At 45.6% G+C, this 20961-nt stretch overlaps 1 protein-coding gene across 2 annotated transcripts in view; it reads left to right on the top strand.

Annotated features, from left to right (window-relative positions):
• PFKP (phosphofructokinase, platelet) overlaps positions 1-20961 on the top strand; it is a 69494-nt gene that overhangs the window by 19470 nt on the left and 29063 nt on the right. For both annotated transcript variants that reach the window (XM_066278882.1, XM_066278884.1), the window contains 5 exons: positions 13707-13784; positions 16904-17093; positions 18017-18182; positions 18848-18892; positions 19102-19210. In XM_066278882.1, coding sequence (XP_066134979.1) covers positions 13707-13784; positions 16904-17093; positions 18017-18182; positions 18848-18892; positions 19102-19210 — 588 coding nt within the window. The remainder of the gene's footprint in view (positions 1-13706; positions 13785-16903; positions 17094-18016; positions 18183-18847; positions 18893-19101; positions 19211-20961) is intronic.

Raw genomic sequence — 20961 nt, 5'->3', positions numbered from 1 at the left:
TTCAAAATGTTCTATGTATCTGTGAATTTGTTTCTGTTTTGTTTGTTCATTTATTTTATTTTTTAGATTCCACATATAAGTGAAATCATATGCTATTCGTCTTTCTCTGTCTGAACTATTTCGCTTAGCATAATACCCTCTGGGTCCATCCGTGTCACACATGGCAAGATTTCATTTTTTTATGGCTGAGTAATATTCCATTGTATATATGAACTGCATCTTTTTCATTTTAATTTATTTTTATTTTTTAATTGAATTTATTGGGGTGACATTGATCAATATAATTATATAGGCTTCAGATGTGCAATTCTATAATAGATCATCCATATATTATACTGTGTGTTCATCACCCCCAGTCAAGTCTCCTTCCATCACCTTTTATCTCCCTGTCTGCATCTTTTTATCCATTTGTCTATCAATGGACACTTCAATGGCTTCCATATATTGGCTATTGTAAACAATGATGAAATGAGGATAGGGATGTGTATGTCTTTTGGGGTTAGTAGTTTAGGTTTTTTCTTAAATAACCAGAGTGAAACTGCTGGGTCATTTGGTAGTTCCATATTTAACTTTCTGAGAAACCTCCACACTGTTGTCTGTAGTGACTGCACCAACTGACTTTTCCAACAAGGCACAGGGTTTCCTTGCCTTTACATCCTCATCTACACATGTTGATTTATCACTGAGCGCCATTCTGACAGATTTTAAATGGTATCTCATTGTGGTTCTGATTTGCATTTTCCTGATTATTAGTGATGTTGAGCATCTTTTCATGTCTGTTGGCCATGTCTTTGTCCTCTTTGGAAAAATATCTATTCAGGTCTTCTTCCCATTTTTTAATTGAATTGTTTGTGTTTTGTGTGTTAAGTTGCATGAGTTTCTTGGTATTTTGTATATTAGCCCCATGTGAAATGTATCATTGGTGAATATCTTCTTCCATTTACTACATTGTCTTTTCATTTTGTTGATGGTTTTCTTTGCTTTGCAAAAAAATTTTAGTCTCATTTGTTTGTTTGTTTGGTTTCCCTTGCCTGAGGAGACAGATCCAAAAAAATATTGCTAAGAGTAATGTCAAAGAATTTACTGCCTTTATTTTTATCTAGGAGTTTTATGTTTTTTATTTCACATTTAAGTCTTTAATACATTTTGAGTTTATTGTTTACATGGTGTAAGAGAATGGTCTATTTCATTTTTTGCATGTATCTGTCCAGTTTTCCCAACACTATTTATGTATATTCATTTATTTATTTTTAAAGGTTTTATTTATTGGTTTTAAAGAGAGCAGATAGAGAAAGGTGGGGGGAGGAGCCAGAAGCATCAACTCATAGTAATTGCTTCTTGTATGTGCCTTGATTGGGCAAGCCCCGGGTTTTGAAATGGCAACCTCAGCATTCTATGTCAATGCTTGATCCACTGCTCCACCACAGCTCAGGCTCCTAACCCTATTTATGAAAGAGACTGTCTGTGTTCCATTGCATAGTCTTGCCTTCTTTGTCATAGATTAATTGACCATATAGGTGTGGGTTTATTTCTGGGCTCTCGATTCTGTTCCTTTAAGTTATATTTCTGTTTTTATGCCAGTACTTACTGTGTTGTTTTGATGACTATAGCCTTCTATAGTTTGATTTCAGATAGTGTAATATCTCCAACTTTGTTCTTCTTTTTTAAGATTGCTTTGGCAATTCAGGGTCTTTTATTGTTTCATATAAATTTTAAGAGTATTTGTTCTAGTTCTGTGAAAAATGCCATTGAGATTTCATTGGAACTGTGGATTGCTTTGCGTAATATGGACATATTAACAATCTTGATTCTTCCTATCCATGAACATGGTATATGCTTCCATTTATTTGTATCTTCTTCAGTTTTGTTCTTCTATGTATTATAGTTTTCTGTTTGATGCTGTCCCCATAATTTCCTTAAACTTTTCTCATTAAAATTTTTTTCTCTTTGTTGTTCTGGTTGGGTGTTTTTTGCTTCTCTACCAGATCACTGATTTGATCTTCTGCTTTACCTAATCTGCTGTTGATTCCCTGTAATGTATTCTTCATTTCAGTTATTGTATTACTCATTTCTGACTTTTTTTATGGCTTCTATGATTATGTATAAATTCTCACTGAGTTTATCTATTCTACCACACTAAGTTAATTTAATATTCTTATAACCATGTTAGACTCTGTATCAGATAGACTGCTTGCTTTCATTTCATTTAGTTTTTTTCTGGAGTTGTGTACTGTTCTTTTACCTGGAACATGTTTCTTTGTCTTCTAATGTTTGTTTCTTTGTATTAGGTAGAGCTTCTACATCTCCCATTCTTAACAGAGTGACTTATTTAGTAGATGTCCTGTTTCTTTGATCATCTGAGCTGTGTGCTTCAGGGGTGTCCCTTGTGTGGGTTGTGTGTGCTCTGCTGTTGCATTTGAGCCTTGGTTGCTATCTGCATGTCAGCGTGTGTGACTGATTTTTAGGCAAACAGGCTATGAGGGCTACCTGTGACTACAGTGCACAAGCTATTGTACATGGCCTGGCCCCACAGAGTGGGAGTCACTTATCATGGCTCTTCTTGCAAGCCAAATTCACCCTTTGTGTGTGTCATTTGTGGAGCTGATTGGATGGTGCCGTGATATGCTCTGAAGCTGGCTACCAAGTGGCTTGGAGCCGACTGGTAGGAACTACAAAGTGATCTGTAGTTGATTGTCGCTTGTGTTGGCTTGGAGGTGCTTAGGAGAGGCTATGCAGTTAACAAAATCCGCTTCCAGTAGTGCTGGAATTGGGACTCTTTGGTGGACCCTATATATGAGCTGAAACCTGCCACCACTTGTGCCAGGCTCTGGCCTTTTAGCTAAAGCTCTGTTCCATGCCAACACTGTTGTTGGCATGAAGCTTTGTTCCTGGCCACAGTTTATGCCAGGCTAGAGGTCACCTGATGAGAGTTACAGTGAAAGTTGGAACCAGTTTTCTCTTATCCTGGGCTTTTGGGGCTCTTAGCAAGAGGTACAGGGAACACCTAGAACAGCCACTGCTTGTTTGGGATTTGTGGAGGTTTTAGAGATTTTAGGAAAGCCCATGCTGTGAGCCCAGTACGGCTGCTTGTGTGGAAAAGCCACTGAGAGTGGTTCTGATGAGTGCACAGGTTGGGTGGGGTAGGGTCTCAGGGTGTCACCAGGGGGGCTAATGGTGTTAACCAAGCTAATGAAGAGCTCTGATTTTGTGCCCACCTGTGCCTGCAAGCTGATGGGAGGAGGGCTCAACAAAGGGGCAATGGTCCCTGCCAGCACTTCCATCCTTGGAGAGAAATGCCCTAGCCCCTGCTCCTCTAGCCCATGTCCCGAAGCTTGTCAGTTCAGTTTCTCTCTGTGTCCCTGGCATTCTTTGAGCTGCTGCCTTGCGCTGGAGCTCAGAGCAAATGAGTTTGTGAATGAGTGAATCTGAGCCCTGGCCCTTTAAGAGAAACATTTGGGACTTGAGCAGCCCTTCGTCTCACTCAGCCACAACCTCCACTGGTTTTCACAGCCGAAGTTATGTCGACCTCTCTTCCCTGCACTTGGGCCCTGGCCTGGGGGCCTGATGTGGCCTTGAGACCCTTCAGTCCTCAGTGGGGACCCCCACTGTTGATATATCCCTCCCAATTCTTAATTGCCACATGTGAGTGTGGGACCAGCCTGTTCCGTGTCTCCACTTCTCCGACCAGTCTCGATGTGGCTTCTTTATATCCTTAGTTATAGGACTTCTGTTCACTAGATTTCTGGTGGTTCCCGGTGACGATTTGTCTATAATTTAGTTGTAATTTTGATGTGGTTGTGGGAGGAGGCAAGCACAGCATCTACCTGCTCTGCCATCTTGACCGGAAACCTGTTTTTGTTTTCTTCATTGGCACTCTGTCCCGTGGTTGTCTGTGTTCTAAGGATATTTAGATGTATTCTGACCTATACCTACCAGACTCACGCATTACAAAAAGAAGGAATTAAGATGAAAAGCGTCCAGGTGTGTCTATGTCTCCGAACCTTTGAGCTTCTTTGGAGGTGTCTTGACATAGAAAAACAGGTCACTATTCTTTTTTTTTTTTTTTTTTTTTTTTAAAGAATTTTATTTATTGAGTTTTTTGTTTATTTGTTTTGGGTTTCTTTTTTTTTCTTTTTTTTTTTTAATTTTTATTTATTCATTTTTTGGAGAGGAGAGAGAGAGGGAGAGAGAGAAACAGAGAGAGAGAAGGGGGGAGGAGCTGGAAGCATCAACTCCCATATGTGCCTTGACCAGGCAAGCCCAGGGTTTTGAACCGGCGACCTCAGCATTTCCAGGTTGATGCTTTATCCACTGCGCCACCACAGGTCAGGCAGGTCACTATTCTTAAACTGGAAAGGTGAGCTCCAGGGCTCACTTCCCTCATAGGTAAAGGAGTCTTCCTCATATGACTTGTGGGGGCCGCATTCTTCAAGTCCTTTCTGAAGGAGGGTGAGCCCTGTTCTTGCCTGTCCAGTGGGTGGGTAATGAGAAGTCCTGAGTCCGAGTGGATGGTATCTCCCTTAGGGAAATACAGGAAATTTCTAGTTACTCCACGGGGAGGATGCCACAGAGAATTCTTGTGTGGAACAGTGTTAGGATGATTATAATTTTCATTCTAACAGCCTGACCAGGCGGTGGCACAGTGCATAGAGCGTTGAACTGCGATGCCGAGGACCCAGGTTCGAGACCCCAAGGTCACCAGTTTGAGCGAGGGCTCATCTGGTTTGAGCAAAAGCTCACCAGCTTGGACCCAAGGTCACTGGCTCGAGCAAGGGGTTACTCAGTCTGCTGAAGGCCTGCGGTCAAGGCACATATGAGAAAGCAAGCAATGAACAAAAACTAAGGTGTCTCAATGTGCAACGAAAAACTAATGATTGATGCTTCTCATCTTTCCATTGCTGTCTGTCTGTCCCTGTCTATCTGTCTCTGACTCTCTCTCTGCTTTGTAAAAATAATAATAATAATAATAAATTAAAAAAAATTTTTCATGCTAACAGAATTATTGCTAATTGGCACCTTTGCTGGAGGCGTCTCAGGGCATCCCGCTGGCTGCAGCTTGTGTGTGACTTGGCATGCGTAGGGACCAGGCCTTTGACATTCTTAGATATGGAGGGAAAAGGGAACCTCTTGCAGAAAGAGACATTGGAACTGAAATCGCCTGTCTAGAGATGATGCAATGCTTCTCTTAATGCCCCTCCCCTTACCCTCAAAAAATGAGAACTACTAGTGAATAGTAAGGAGTTTCAGTGTTTGCTCTACTTGGGGCTCCCCCCGCTCCCCCAAACCCTTACGACTTCACCCTGGTGATCATTATTATTGCATTGAATTGAAATTGTTTGGGTGGTTGTCATCTCTCCATGACAAAAATAATGACCCCGTACTTGCTCTTCTGAAAACCAAAACTGTCTAAAATCTGCCAGTTTTTTTCTAAGTAATCTGAGGAACAGACTTCAGTGGTGCTGCATGCAAACCTTTCTGCCCACCCTGGGTGACAGACCCTGGAATGAGAGGAGGTGGCTCCCGCTCTGGACAGTGCCAGCTCACATGAGCTTAGGGCCGTGATGCTTAGGACCCAGCATGCCCAGCCTTGGCACAGCTCCCACCCCACGAGTTTAGGGAAGTCTTTAGGGACCCACGTACACGTCCCAGTGATGGGGGATAAATAAGCTAACCTTTCTGGCCCTATTTCCTCATCTGTCCAGTGAAAATCTTTCCTGTACTTGGAAAGCTTGAGCACAAGCTGGGCGAGGGGGCTGAGAGTGCTGGGCGGGGGTGTGATGAGCGTGCCTTTGACTCCGCTGGTTTTCTCCAGGCACAGATTGGGGGTACGAGGGCTCTGAACTTAATTTACTTTTCTAAAGTCCTTCTCCGAACTGCAGGCGTGTCCACATGTCCTGCTGTTGGGGTCCTGCCCTGACAGACAGGGTTTCCATCTGCACCACACACCATAGCGATATTGGCATTGGCTGGGGACGATGGCGGGTGTGTGGGGGTGTCCTGTGTAGTGCAGGTGGCTGAGAGCACCCCTGCCTCTGCCCGTGAGGAGCCAGGGCCACCTCCCTCACCACAGCAGTGACCGTCAGGAAGGGGTCCAGACTCAGGCAGGGGCCCCTGGGGAGCCAACGCTTCCTCCTTGGGGCTGCTGCCCCAAGACTTATTTGGGCTCAGGTGTTGATGTTTGTTTTAATTTTTTAAAGCATCAGTTAGTAACTAATCCAGCAAGTTTGTCCATTTATAGTCTAGTTTCTAAGTCTGCCTCATGTTTTCAAGGTGACCCACACACCAAAACAGTGAAACAGGTCAGGATTAATTATTGAAATGAAAGAGTTTGGGAGTTTTTTTCCTGAGCAGACAATGTGTGGGGAGTGTACCGATTGGAAAACACTGGTGTTTCTGCTGGAGGACTGATGCCAGACTTGTTCTGTCTGGCTGGGTGAGCCGTGAATCTGGGGCAGGCTGCGTGTGCTGCCTGCTGAGCCCTTGGGCGCTGCTCTGGGGCGGGCGGGGTGGGGAGCGTGAACTTGTTCTTTCCACTTACTGAGCCAGTTGTTGATTTGTTGTCTTCCTTTCAGGCTAGGATTTTTCCCCTTAGAAACATACAAGTGAATGCCTTTAGCTTCTTGGAGATGGTGAGGGCAAGCACATCACGTTTTGCAAAAGTCTGCACTGGGGGTGGCCTGCCCTGGGTTTAGGTGGGTCAGACAGACACAGGTGGGAGAGCCCGTAAGTTACCTGCCAGCGCTGTCTTGGCTGCAGGAACAGTCGGCGGGTTGTAATTTTGTGTAATACATGGATTCAGATCCCATAGCTAAAGGTTTTTCTGCAGACTTAAAAAATCATTATTATTACAGCTCTTTAAATATGACTCATGGAGAAGCCTTTTGTCTGTGAAATACCTCTTAACAGTTGGGCGCTGCTCAGGGGCAGCATCGGTGTCAGCTCTTCTGCCAGAGCGCTGAAGGAAGGCCAGGAACAATGCCCGTGGCTCTCAGCAGCTGTTCTTTTTGGTGTTAAAAATAAGACATTCTACACATCCTCGAAGAATCAGGACTTCCTGTTGTTAGAGAATAAGAGCAGCCTCAGGAGCTGATAGCCTGGTTTGCACGGGCTGATTGCCCCACGCACCCAGGGCCTCCCCTCGCCCGCCGCCCGCCCCGGTCCAGCAAGGGCTTTCCTAGGCTTCCCTCTCACTGGGGCTTGCCGCCGGTTTCCTTTCTGCCCTCCCCTCCTCACCTCTGCTCCCTCCCTTCCTTCCTCTGAACTTAATGACCCCACTGGATCCAAGCTGCACTGGGCTGGGACCCTGAGCGTCATGACCTGATTCAACGCACTAATAAAGAAGCTTTACTGACCTGTGGTGGCGCAGTGGATAAAGCGTCGACCTGGAAATGCTGAGGTCGCCGGTTCGAAACCCTGGGCTTGCCTGGTCAAGGCACATATGGGAGTTGATGCTTCCAGCTCCTCCCCCTTCTCTCTCTCTGTCTTTCCTCTCTCTCTCTCTCTGTCTCTCCTTCTCTCTAAAATGAATAAATAAAAATAAAAATTAAAAAAAAAAAGAAGCTTTAATTGTCAGTGAATAGTTTGGTATCATTTTCCCCTTCCTAACAGAAATTGTCTCTTTGCCATGGGCCTCACTATCTTCTTTCTCAGAGATGAGGAGCCACCTGCGGTCAGTTTTTAAAGTGAGAAATGTTTTACTATGTCCAGACTAAAAAGACAGCAACAAGAAAACCTCTGCCTTTTCCAAGGAGGGCAGCACAGGGTGATATATGTCACTTCGCCCTGTGGGCGTTGGAGAGCTGGGGTCCACCTGTGTCTTGGACCGTGTGGGCTCTGATGGATGACAGTGGTCCCTGAAGGGACTGAGAATGGTTAGGATGTCAGTGTTGATGTTCGGGGGCTCGTTTGGTTTTGCCATCTTTCTCTCACCTCTCTTGTTACCGCCTCCACTTTGCCACAACAGTTCCCTGAAGGCCAAGCGAGGTGACCAGAATTGCACTTCTCTTCTCCTGGAGGTTTTACACATAGCTGTTTCTGCATTTTAACTCCCTTAAAGGCAGAGAAATTTAACCACTAAATGTCTGTCCAGAAATAGACAGTGGTGCTCCAGTGTACGGCTCAGTGTCTCCCTGTGCAGCTGACGAGTAGATGTTTATGCTGAACACCACCCGCTTGGCCCCTCCCCCGCTGCGCACGTGCATTACAAAATTGGTTGAGTTTCTTAAGTTAGTTCATGAAAGGCAGATTTCCCTAGGTCCCTGCTATGTCCCTCCGTTTCCATGGGAACATCAGCTGGTACACACCTGGAACACAATGACCAATAATGATCGTGCTGAGCTCCCAGCTGGGCGCTTCCTGTGGGATGTGACTTGGTCCTCACACCATCAACATAATACAGTGCTCCTGACTTCAGACTAAATCTAGTGACTGTCAACATGTTATTATTCAAATTGCAGAAGTGATCATCTCCCTCCCCAGCCTTTGTCGCCCCCACCACACACACACACACACACACACACACACACACACACACTGTTATCACCATGGGGTTAAGTAATTTACTGTTTGGTGACAGGCTGTCTGCCGTAAAGGTTGGGGACTCGCTTTGTCCTGCTGTGGCTTTTTAGCTTCAAGAATGCTAGCAGGATAAATAAGTCACGTTGGTTTTTACTGGCTTTTCACAAGAACATGGACCAGAGCTGTGCAATGACCTGTCACTGCACAGGATTGAGAAGGTTGGGGTCCCAAGCACAGGATTGAGAAGATAGTGTAGCACATATCACCTGTTGTAGAATTTTGGAGTTGACAGACCTCACCAAGGACAAATCCAAAGTCTGTACAGGTGTTTTCCCTGAAGTTATGAAATCTGTGAGCACAGGTGACTTAGTTGCCTAGACCAGAGAGTTGGCACCCTTAGAACCTGGTGGGATTCAGCAGGCTCTGGGGGAGAGGGGAGAGGAAATGGCATGATCTGAATCCTGCATGAGTTTCCTATGGGCAAAGCAAATTCATAATTCCTAAACTTTGGAAACCATTGACGGAGAGAGCTTTGCTTGCTTCATTTTCACGCACACTTAGTTTTGCACAGAGGCATGTACTGAATGACATTTGAGAGTGGTTTGGAGCTGACCTTTCCACATGCTTGCTCTCAGGTTCTGTAAGTGAACTGCTGCAATTTATGAAGGACTGAACCGGGAAAATCTAAACCCTGTAAGAAACAACAACAATAAATTACTCTGAAGCAGCAAAACCCTGGAGTGGTCTCTGAATGCTGGTGACAACAAAATCTAGAATAGAAAATACTTGTGAGGTGTGTTCTCTTTAGGTGGTTGGAGTGTTTGCCACTTAAACAGAGTTGTTGCCTGAAGAACACAGGAAATCCAATTTTAAAAAACCACTGCAGAGTTGACAAGACATGTGCCTGCCTGGAACAGAAGCATCCTAAAGAAAAGCTTCCTGTACCATATGTAGCACAAGGCTGTGGTTTTCCTCCGGGTCTTCAATTAAAAAAAAAAAAAAGACATCTCTTATAAGAGAACACCACCCACCCATAGACTAGCTCTTACTCTTTTCAGAATGGATTTAGCAGATGTCTGAAAACACAGTTTAAAATGAACACAATGTGATCAAATGACTCCATATAAAAAATGGATTTGGGCCCTGGCCGGTTGGCTCAGCGGTAGAGCGTCGGTCTGGCATGAGGGGGACCCGGGTTCGATTCCCGGCCAGGGCACATAGGAGAAGCGCCCATCTGCTTCTTCACCCCTCCCCCTCTTCTTCCTCTCTGTCTCTCTCTTCCCCTCCCGCAGCCGAGGCTCCATTGGAGCAAAGATGGCCCGGGCGCTGGGGATGGCTCCTTGGCCTCTGCCCCAGGCACTAGAGTGGCTCTGGTCGCGGCAGAGCGAAGCCCCGGAGGGGCAGAGCATCGCCCCCTGGTGGGCAGAGCGTTGCCCCTGGTGGGCGTGCCGGGTGGATCCCGGTCGGGCGCATGCGGGAGTCTGTCTGACTGTCTCTCCCTGTTTCCAGCTTCAGAAAAAATACAAAAAAAAAAAAAAATGGATTTGATACATCTGCTCAGGGCTCTTGGGTTCATACTATAAACTTGGACAACAAGAAAGGTAGTGTTACTTTAGCTCAAAAACTACGCATGGCGTTAAAATTTGTATGGTTTGTTTTTCTCTTATGTGAGTCATAGAACTGACTCTGAAGGCAAATTCCATGGGAGAATTTTAGAAAGTGTTTTGGGCTCTGGCAGAATTAGAATAACTACTCAGCTGTTCAAGGAAGCTTCATGAGATGAAGCTTACCCGAATTTATAAATAATGCTACATTTGTGTAAAATCAGTCTTCCTAATTTAGTAACATCTTTCTCAGAAGAGACGGCCCAAAACTGTGGTTGGTCGCTATTTTTCAAATGTGACATGAGTTCAGTGAAGAATGAGTCATTTCCTATAACCTGGCCCGAGTGTGCAGGGAAGAGGGCGCTGTGAATGCAGTCATTATGAAATCATCCTCTTTATTCTTAATTGCTTGCTTTACCTGTGCTTTAATGTGCCTGTGCCACACAAAATAATCAAGTATGTCTCGAGAACATTTTATTTTTCAAAATATGTGTTATGGTTTGAAACTCTTTTCCCTTTTCTAATGCTGGAAACCAAAAGGATTTATAAATGTTTTTATTAAATCAGTGTTTCAATTCTGAGGAGTAATAAAGGTTAGGAATTCTTTCCATGCGTCAGATCCTATGTGGCGTCTGATGGGGGAGGCAGGGCACATCTTGCAGAAATAACCTGGAAGTTGATTCCATCCGCCTGCACAGTCTCAGGATCCATCAGCCACCTCTGTGTCATCCCATAGGCAATGCTAGAGCCGTGTGGTTCCTTTCCCTTATCTGTCTAGTTACCTGATGAGCGAACACAGAAATTACTGCAGTGGCTGTCTGCGTGGGCTGGGAGGTTTTCACTCTTTTCTATCAAAGCCTGTGGTTAGTGCAGTTAGTTGGTTTTTCCTCCTGCTCCAGGGTGGTCTTGGGTGATGCCCGCTATTCTAGCCTAATTAATGCTAATGTTTCCTCTCCCTCTCTGGAGGGCCTGTTTCAGCACAAGGGTTGAGCATCTGAAACTTGGACCCAAGCCACAGGCTTGCTCATGTACATGTCTTTGCCTCCCAAGCTTCATAGCAAAGAGGCCAGAAAGTCAGCATGGGCCCTGATTGTATTCTGTTCCTAATGGTCTCCTGTCCAAAAACTGGCCCGCTGTGCTGTGCCTGCAGTGATGGGCACCTTAACGGACCTGGGAGTGTGGGACGGCAGGGACAGTTCAAGTGGCAACTCTAAGACTAGATATTCTCTCTCGCTCTCTCTCTCTCCTTCTCTCAATTTTCTATCTCACCAATTGTATATTCATCATCTATCATCTGTTCATTATTTATTCACCCATTATCAGTCTATTTCTCTGTCATTCAGCTATCTGTCCATCATCTATCCATCCATCCATCCTCTATTAATCATCTATTACTACCTATCTATATGTCTATGTTGAAATAAGATTCCTGGGAATTACTTAGAAGGAGAAGGGAGCTTGGTTTTGCATTTGGTCCTGGAGCATGGGGTAATTTATGCCCGGTGCAGCTCTGACCTGAGCCCATTTACATACCAGGACGTGGCATTAATAGCAGCTCTGATAATTGCTCCCCTCTCAGAGGAAGCCTGGATCCAGTCACTACCTTGCTTATCACCCCACTGTCCGCAATGACAGCTGCACTGGGCTCCATACTTTAAATGGACAGGCTAAAACTGTGCACACTGTAAGGCTTCCATGACAAGGGAGGTGGGAGCAAAGAGCTAGAGAGGATCCTTCAATTTGGACCAAGGTGTGTTTGGAATAAACTCTGTGGCTTCCTCATGTAGACTGTGGGCAGGATGTGGGCCACCTGAACCAGCCTGTTCTGGGGACAGAGGACGGCAGGGAGACCCAGGGGCCGGGGCCAGGGCCCCCACGGCCACGACCTGCAGAGACCCCTGCTGCTCTAAGGCAAACTTGCTGCTCTCAGCTCCTGTCATTTCATGCTGGCTTCCCTTTCCTGTCACATATATGACATGTGTGTGTATATAATACCAGATTGTGCACACATGTACATATATGTGTATTTTATAGAAACTACAATATATTATCTAATAATATATCATAATGCAGTTATGAGATACACTATCATACATTATAATTCTATATCATATGTGCATAATTAAATATAATTACACAATTTTATACTATATAATATACAAATATAAATACAGATATATGTGCATATATCTAATCTAGTGTTTAATATATAGTATTATATAATATACTAATATATAATATATTCATTATATTGTTAATAGAAATTTACATTTCCAAGTATACAAATTAATACAAATTAATTAACCATCAAGATACCTGCACTATTAATTAATTTGTGCACAAGCCTCCGTACTCAATGGGCATTTCATTATTAAAAATCTTTATTCCTTATTCCTTTCCTCATGGCCTGCACTAGGTAAGGGACATGAATTCACAATAATAATCTATTATGATACGGCTATATACTACTAAATGGTTAAGGCATTCTTTTTTTAAAAAAATTATTTTATTTATTTTATTTTATTATTTTAGTGAGAGGAGAGGAGGCAGAGGCAGACTCCCGCATGCGCCCTGACTGGGATCCACCCAGCAGGCCCACTAGGGAGCAGTGCTCTGCCCCCTGGGGCCCTTCCTCCATTGCAACCTGAACCATTTTAGCACCTGAGACAGAGGCCACAGAGCCATCCTCAGCACCTGGGGCCACTCATTCTAATTAAGCCTTGGCTGCAGGGGGGGAGGGAGAGAGAAAGGGAGAGAGAGAGAGAGAGAGAAGAGAAGGGAAGGGAAGTGGGAGGGGTTGAGAAGCAGATTGTCACTTCTCCTGTGTGCCCTGACTGGGAATCGAACCCGGGACATCCACACACCGGGCTGTCACTGTACCACTGAGCCCACCGGCCAGGGCAAGGTCTCCTTTTTATTTAAGGGTAAATACCCTAGAAAGTGAGTCACTTAGATAAAATGCAAAGGAACATTTTTATATTTCTCGATTTTGTATATTCTGTGGGTAAGAGAAAGATGTATTTAGAATTTCAAGGTGACTATTTTGGGGTTCCAAGCAGAAGTGTGTACTTGTATCCTAATGTACTCACAGTGTCCTCCTGGTGTAGTAAGATGTCACTAATCGAAAGGAAGGAAACTGAATAATTAGGGTACTGTTCAGCTATGCTTATGAATAATATTTTTATATATGTCCAAAGCAGCGTGAATTTGCCTGGGAAAATGAAGGCCCTGACAGGAATATTCTCCTGTGTTCCATGAGATTGACACTGTGCACGTTTGTGTTAAATGACAAATGATTTTAGGGTATGTCTCTTTTCGATCTCTCTGGCAGCATTCGGCAACAGGCACCCCTCGTATTCCCCACAGTGCCCTGCACGAGTCTGGGTTGACATGCCCACTCTTGGAGATTAAACTCAGGGGGCTTCCCCATCAGTGACTGCTGTACGTGTCACTTGTGTGGAATGCATCTGCAAATCACTGGGCTCCTAGACACTTAGCTTCATTGTCACTTGTGTTTACATATCATATAGTGTGGGATCAATCAGTACCACAACAAAATTCAAAGGGTTTGATTCTCTCCCCCAGGGCTACCAGGGCTTGGTGGATGGTGGTAACAACATCATGGAAGCCAACTGGGAGAGCGTCTCCAGCATCCTGCAAGTGGTACGTGATGACTTCAATGTATCGTTTCTCTATGCAAGTAACTCTCTTAGCTTGAAACCTTCAACCTTTTGCTCCCTTCAGAAGTCAGACAGATTAGTGTTCCGTCTGGCCTTATTTTTACCTATTGAATGGGAAAAAGAGCATTCTTTTTTTTTTGTATTTTTCTAAAGTTAGAAGCGAGGAGGCAGTCAGACTCCTGCATGTGTCTGACCGGGATCCACCTGGTATGCCCACCAGGGGGCGATGCTCTGCCCATCTGGGGCGTTGCTCTGTTGCAACCAGAGCCATTCTAGTGCCTGAGGCAGAGGCCATAGAGCCATCCTCAGTGCCCGGGCCAACTTTGCTCCAATGGAGGCTTGGCTGCGGGAGGGGAAGAGAGAGACAGAGAGGAAGGAGAGGGGGAGGGGTGGAGAAGCAGATGGGCGCTTCTCCTGTGTGCCCTGGCCGGGAATCGAACCTGGGACTCCTGCACACCAGGCCGACGCTCTACCGCTGAGCCAACCAGCCAGGGCAAAAGAGAACATTCTTAATGTGTCATTTAACTCGATTTTGTAAAAACTCTACATCATGCAAATGGAGGGATTATCCTTGCAATAAAAAGTTATGCTAGCGTTCCTTGGGTACTTATAGCAGATTTGGGGTTTTTTACACCAGATGAATTTTAAGGCAGCTTTGATTCATTGGTGGTGTGTGTTTACTGGCACATATCTGTGCCTGTTGGGTTTTCTCGAGTTGCTTGGCATCAGGGTACCACAGCCTGAGAGTAGTGGTGGACTTAGAGGGCATACAGTGCCCTCTCCTGGCCTGCTCCAGATGGTGTGGGTGTCCTCGGTGTACCCAAGGATGAAGTCATCATCATGTTAGGCAAAGAAACAACTGCTTACTTTGAATTTAAAAAGACATCTGCCTGGATATTTTATATTTATATTTTACTATTCCTAATAAATTTCCAGAACACTATACAGCTTAACAAAGGCTCCAGACAGTTGAGAAATAGAGAGATCACGTAGAGAGAATGGACATGATGAAGTGCTCCTGTGGTCATATCTTTTGTAGCATTTGGATTAATCTGTGACTCCTGCTGAGTCCTTTTTAATATAAAGAACCAAATGGGTTCAGTCCCTGTGAAGATGCTATTGCAGTGGATGAGTGGATGAAAACATTATGGAAAAATATATGGAAAATAAGTGGAATTATTTAGCCACAAAAAAGAAGGAACTCCTACAATATGGGACAATATGGATGGATCTTGAGGACATTAAGTTAAATAATTAAGACAGAGAAGGGCAAATACTGTCTCATCTCACTTACATTTGGGATCTAAAATACTAAACTCATAGAAGCAAAGACTAAATTGGTGTTTGTCAGGGACGGGAGATGGGGAGATGATGGCTCAAGGGTCCAAACTTTCAGTTATGAGAACATTCTGGGATCTCATTTACAGCATGGTGGCTATAGTTAATACTGTATTGTATACTTAAATTTGTTAAGGGAACAGATCTTAAGTGTTCTCACAGCACACACACAAAAGGTAATTGTGCGAGGTGGTGGATGTGTTAATTTATTTGATTGTGGTAATTATTTCACAGTGTATACATATGTTAGTCATCATGTCACATGCCTTAAAAATGTTAACAATGCTGTATTATATACTTGAAAGTTGCTAAGAGACTAAATTTTAAAAGTTATCACCACAAAAAAGAAAGGTAATTATCCAATTTGACAGATGCAAACTAATCTTACTGTGGTAATCATTTCACAATATAGCACTTATCAACTCATCACATGTGCACCTTAAGTTGACACAATGTTTATGTCAATTGTATCTTAGTAATGGGGGTGAGGGTGTATACAGCACGGTGTACATTTTAATACTGGTCACAGATAAGTTAGTCTGCACCTAGACCTTAAATGTTTTTTACTTGGAAAGAGAATGAAGAGAAGTTTGACACCTATCAATACTTAAGTAGAGTAATAGTTGCAAAAAAATCAGAACAGAATTGTCTGATTTTCAGACAGCACACTGTGTACAAAGAGCATTTTCTTTCTGCTATTGTAATTATGCAGAAGACAGGAGATAAAGTGTGGTTGTGTTGTGTATGTACCTGCTGTCTGCTTCTCTGCATCTTAGTCAATCCTGATTTTGTGCCTGAGTCCCTGGCCATATTATCTCCTCACAGTTTATGGGCTTTTGACTTAACTTCCTGTTCTGATAAATCATCTGACCCACTAGTTGCTCTTGGTCTAATCAAAGTCCAGAAAAACAGCTTACCTTAGCTCTGTGCCCTGCACCTGCCACCCAGGCTCACCTGTGTTGTACCAAGTCATAGCGTCACCTCTGTCACACTGACTGTTATTAACAGAGGATCACTGTTGACAAGTGAACTCTGTGAAGTGAGTGTGCATTTGAAGGACTGCATGGAAATGCCAGTTCTATAAGTGCATCCCTGATGTATATAGGGAAACCTTGCATTTTTCTAGTTTGGAATTCTAATTTATTTCTGAAGCATTAAGTAAGGAAGATCATGACTTATCTCTCTGGAAGTTGGGATGATCCAACTTAAGTTTTTTTTTAAGATTTGGCCTTTATAAAAGGCTTGAGGTTGGGGAGATGTAGTTGAAAAATAAATCTCTGGTTCACAGGTTCTTACTTTGCCTGCATGTATGGTGAGCTCTGAGGGACAGGCGGGGAGCCTTGTTGCCTGGGGCCACTGGGCGTGGCGCTTTTCTGACTCAGGCTGGTGGCAGCGCTGGGCCTGTCTCAGGCTCCGGGAGCGCGGGGACCTGCGGCCCCACGCTGCCCAGCCTCCAGGGTGGCCGTCATCACCTGGTGCTCTTCTCCGCACGTTAAGCTGACGGCTGGCGTTGGTCCCTGTTTCCCTCCCCTACTTGGCTTCCCGTGGGCATGAAGCCAGTGTCTCTATCCATTGAATTCCAGGATGAAGCCAAAAATGAGAAAACTGCAAACTTTCACAGTAGGCAGATTCAAGAGATTAAACAGAGGGAAATCTAACTTTGGAAAGTCCTGTGTTTACATCAGCACTCAATTGTGTCAATCTTTCCAGCATTTTGCCCAGTTTTCAGGAGACAGATAAGTGGGATTTCATTTCTTTTTTCAGGGAGGGACCATTATTGGCAGTGCCCGGTGCAAAGCCTTCCGCACCCGGGAAGGCCGCTTGAAGGCCGCTCACAACCTGGTGCAGCGGGGCATCACCAACCTGTGTGTGATTGGTGGGGACGGAAGTCTCACCGGCGCCAACATCTTCCGGGAGGAGTGGAACGGGCTGCTGGAGGAGCTGGCCCAGACGGGTGCGTTCCGGACACGCTGCGTTGCTCTCGGGTGTCTGTTCTCCTCCTCCATCTTTTCTTTCCTGCACAGAGCTTCAGCCTCACATGCTCTGCCTGTCTGTTGCAGAGGTATCTGTGGAGTCAGATCTTACAGTCACCACCTCAGGACTTAAATTGGACCTCAAGTAATATCAATAACAATAATATTTATTTCACTGTACTATGGTAAAACTGTTGTTACACAATTGCAATTTAATGTAAAATATGTCCAGAGGAGTCCTATTGCTGGAACTAACAGCCACTTCATGAAAGGTGTAGACTTGCGAGTGGCCATCAGATGCCAACATCAGGGGCCTCCCAGCACCTTTTGTCAACGGTACTCTATTCTGACACAGGCTGGGTAGTGACACAGAAGAGGAATAGCTGCTGAGTCCCTGCATGAGCTGCCCCCAAACCTTGACCTAAGCCACCCTGACTTGGTTTAGGCAGATCTACTCACTCCATCGGCTTCCTGAGAGTGCTAAGAAGACACTACAAACTGACGAGCCCTCATAGGGCCTCTAAGAAATCAATATGGTGGTTATATAATATTAAGAAGTATTTAATTCTGTGATTGTGATATTTCCTTAGTAAGAGCCACAGTATTCTTCCCCGCCATTACCAGACAGAGGTCGTATTTTACCCACTGATTACAGGGTACAGCCTTCCTCTTTGGTTTCTCCAGGCCAAGCTCTTGTTCATGATAGCCCCTGTTCTGTCGTCACCTCCCTCGTTGTCTGGCACTTATTCCCGTGAGTGTAGAGTAATAGGTTGTGGAGAGTTTCGAGTAAACGCATTCGGAGTTGTGGGTTTCTGCTCCCACGGCCGTCCTGTCTCCCCCTCCTGTGCCCGTGGGACCCACGGGCTGGCCCCAGTGATGGCGACTGTGGCTGTGTCCCACGCAGGCAAGATCCTGGAGGAGGAAGTGAAGAAGCACGGGTACCTCAACGTCGTGGGCATGGTGGGCTCCATCGACAACGACTTCTGCGGGACAGACATGACCATCGGCACTGACTCAGCCTTGCACCGCATCATCGAAGTCGTTGATGCCATCATGACGACGGCCCAGAGGTAGGCGGGGAGGAGCTGGTGGGCAGGCAGGCAGCATGGGGCACCCAGTGCGCTGCAGCATAGATGCTAGTGCTCGTTCTGGAAGGTTCCCGAGAGGGTGTTCTGGTGTAACTTTTGTCACTTGAGTATAAGGAATGGTGCAAGACAGTTGTTCTCAGGTTCACTGTTTAGTTCCAGTTTTATGAAATGACTCCCTCACCCCACCTCCATTATAGAACAAAAATGTGTTCATTGGAGAGAATTTAGAAGACAGAAGTCATCACTATCTAAAGTCCTGCCAGAGTTCTCCTGCAGGACTAGCAGGAAGTAAACGTATGTGTGAATGAGCCACAGTGGTATGAGACATGGGAAGCATACCCCCCACCCCCACCGCAGCACCGCTGACCTGCGGCCTCCCCAGTGTGGGCGGAGCTGTGCGATGTGGAGCTGGCACATGCGCTCACTGCTGAGCTACATACAGTCACATCTAACTTTCTCTTAAAAGTTAGAAATGCTCTTGCAATAGTATTTGCTTCTGTAGAAAATTGGTCCTTTTTTGGAAGCCTGGGCACCTGCCATAATTGTGGTGCAGCTTTCTGTCTGACGTGGCTACGACAGGACTGGTCTCTGGGTCCCATGCTCTTCCCAGCGGTGGTAAGTGGGCATTTCCTTTGTCTCTTTTCCAGCCACCAGAGGACCTTCGTTCTTGAGGTTATGGGCAGACACTGCGGGTACGTGTGTGCAGACATGACTCAGGTGGAGAGGACCCTCACATGGCCCCCTGGAGAGCCCTGCACCCCAGTGCTAATGCTCAGGGTGGGGTTCACAGGGGTGGGGGCAGTGGCTCCCATGCAGGCTCGGCATTCTGTGTGCCCAGGGTCGTTCCTGAGCTCTGGGTGCCCGGCGGCAGCCTAACCGGATCTTTGCTGTTTCCACAAAGGTACCTTGCCCTGGTGAGCGCCTTGGCCTGTGGGGCGGACTGGGTGTTCCTTCCAGAATCTCCTCCTGAAAAAGGCTGGCAGGAGACCATGTGCATCAAGCTGACAGAGGTAACTGGCTCTCTGCTTCCCTCCGCTGCCTGCCGTCCTGTGTGCCCTGTACCGGCCAGGCCTGGGAGCGCCTTTAGGGTTTTTCATTTGGACGGAGTATTAGATATTTGGAAACTGTTGGATTCTAACGTGAATTTAAGCTGGGTGCATAGGACCTGCATATATTGGCTGTTCACATAGGAGGGCTGCTTCCCAGTGCTGCAAGGAGTGAGGTGAAAGAGAAACAGAGCACCTGTTAGTTTTACATGGAGGAGGTATTGTGAGATCACGGCTATTGAAAGAAATCAGCATCGGGGAAAAAATCTGTCTCCTATTTTACCTCCACATAACGGTATGAACAGACTTGTCTTCTGACTCTAATCTGAATTTCCTGCAACACCAATGCATGTTACGATGGCTCTTTGAGCTGTGTCCCCACTGCGCTGGGCTTGGCATCAGGGGGTGAATTACTTTGAAGCAGGTTTTCCCTGCTGTCTTTAGTTTGTGGCATGGTTGTGGATTATATGTGTAAGGCAAATTTCCCACTAAGATGTGTGAGGTCTCACTGAAAGTAACAACTATCAGGACAGAAACCCCACTGCGGGGAAGGGGTCCCTCCTGCTTGATTTCTGTAACCTTCTATCAGCTGTCTACAGGTGAAGAACATGAGCCTGTGGCATAGGCTAATTACACAGCAGACACATAAGCACTGCCCCCAGCAAGGACACATGCAGTAAGACATTGCCATCACCTTCATAGTAACAGATTCGAAGATGGGAATTCAAGCAAGTACTAAGTAAGTCTTGCTGACCTGTCAGGGCATGTATAAGAAGCAATCCATGAGTGCACAACTAAATGGAACAGTTAAGTGGAACAGTGAGCTGACGCTTCTCTCTCTCCCTTACCGCCTCCCTTCCTCTCTCTCAAATCAGTGAAAAAATTTAAAAGATAAAATAAGGAAAAAAAAGAACCCATGAGCTAAACTGCACCTTTGCTTGGAAGAGCCAGGTCCCTGTCTGAGGTAGAGTTCTTAGCTAGAAGCAGACCAGCGATTCCAGGGAATGTCTGAAGTGCACACACTAGCACAGAGGTGATAAAGGAGTTCATTGTTTCTCGGTCTGACCTGGGCACGTGGCAGCATACTCCAGCACCCAGCTGGTGTGGGGAGCTACACAGCGCGGGGCATGAGCTGAGGGTGGCACTGCTTCTAGATGGGTACTTCTGTGTGCCGCTGGCAGCATCTGCTTCATTACATCGTACAGGACTTTGTGTATAGATAGGACATTCTCCACGAGTCTGTTCCACTGTGTCCAGAGGGCTGTGCCTGTCAGCTGTCCTTCTCTTCCCTGACAGTTGCTGGCCTGTGACTGTGACACCATCACAGGCCAAGGTCTGATGGCAGCCCTCGGAGGCACGTAAACCCACCGTCCCTGTCAGGAAGTGTGCACGCGGTCGGTCAGATGTCAGTCCTAAGGCTGCAGGGCTGAGGCATCACTGGGTTTTAGGAGCAGATTCTAGGTTTGTCCATTACTTCTGTAACTGTGTGGTCTTGTCTGTACAGCCTCTGGATTCCAGAATTTATAAGCTACGCTGTCAGCCAGGACATGAGTGAGAACGTGTTGGCCCCCGGAGTGCTAACAGAGTGAGGACCAATGGTTTAAATTCACCTGTGTGTGAAAACACTTGATATGATTTTATCTGTAGTTCATTTTTATTGATTGTTGATGTAACACGGGATGATTTTCCTAAATACCTTTCTGGATGAACTGGCC

The sequence above is a fragment of the Saccopteryx bilineata genome, chromosome 5 (assembly GCF_036850765.1).
Source record: "Saccopteryx bilineata isolate mSacBil1 chromosome 5, mSacBil1_pri_phased_curated, whole genome shotgun sequence".
Classification (NCBI taxonomy): domain Eukaryota; kingdom Metazoa; phylum Chordata; class Mammalia; order Chiroptera; family Emballonuridae; genus Saccopteryx; species Saccopteryx bilineata.
This window is presented reverse-complemented; position numbering and strand designations above follow the sequence as displayed.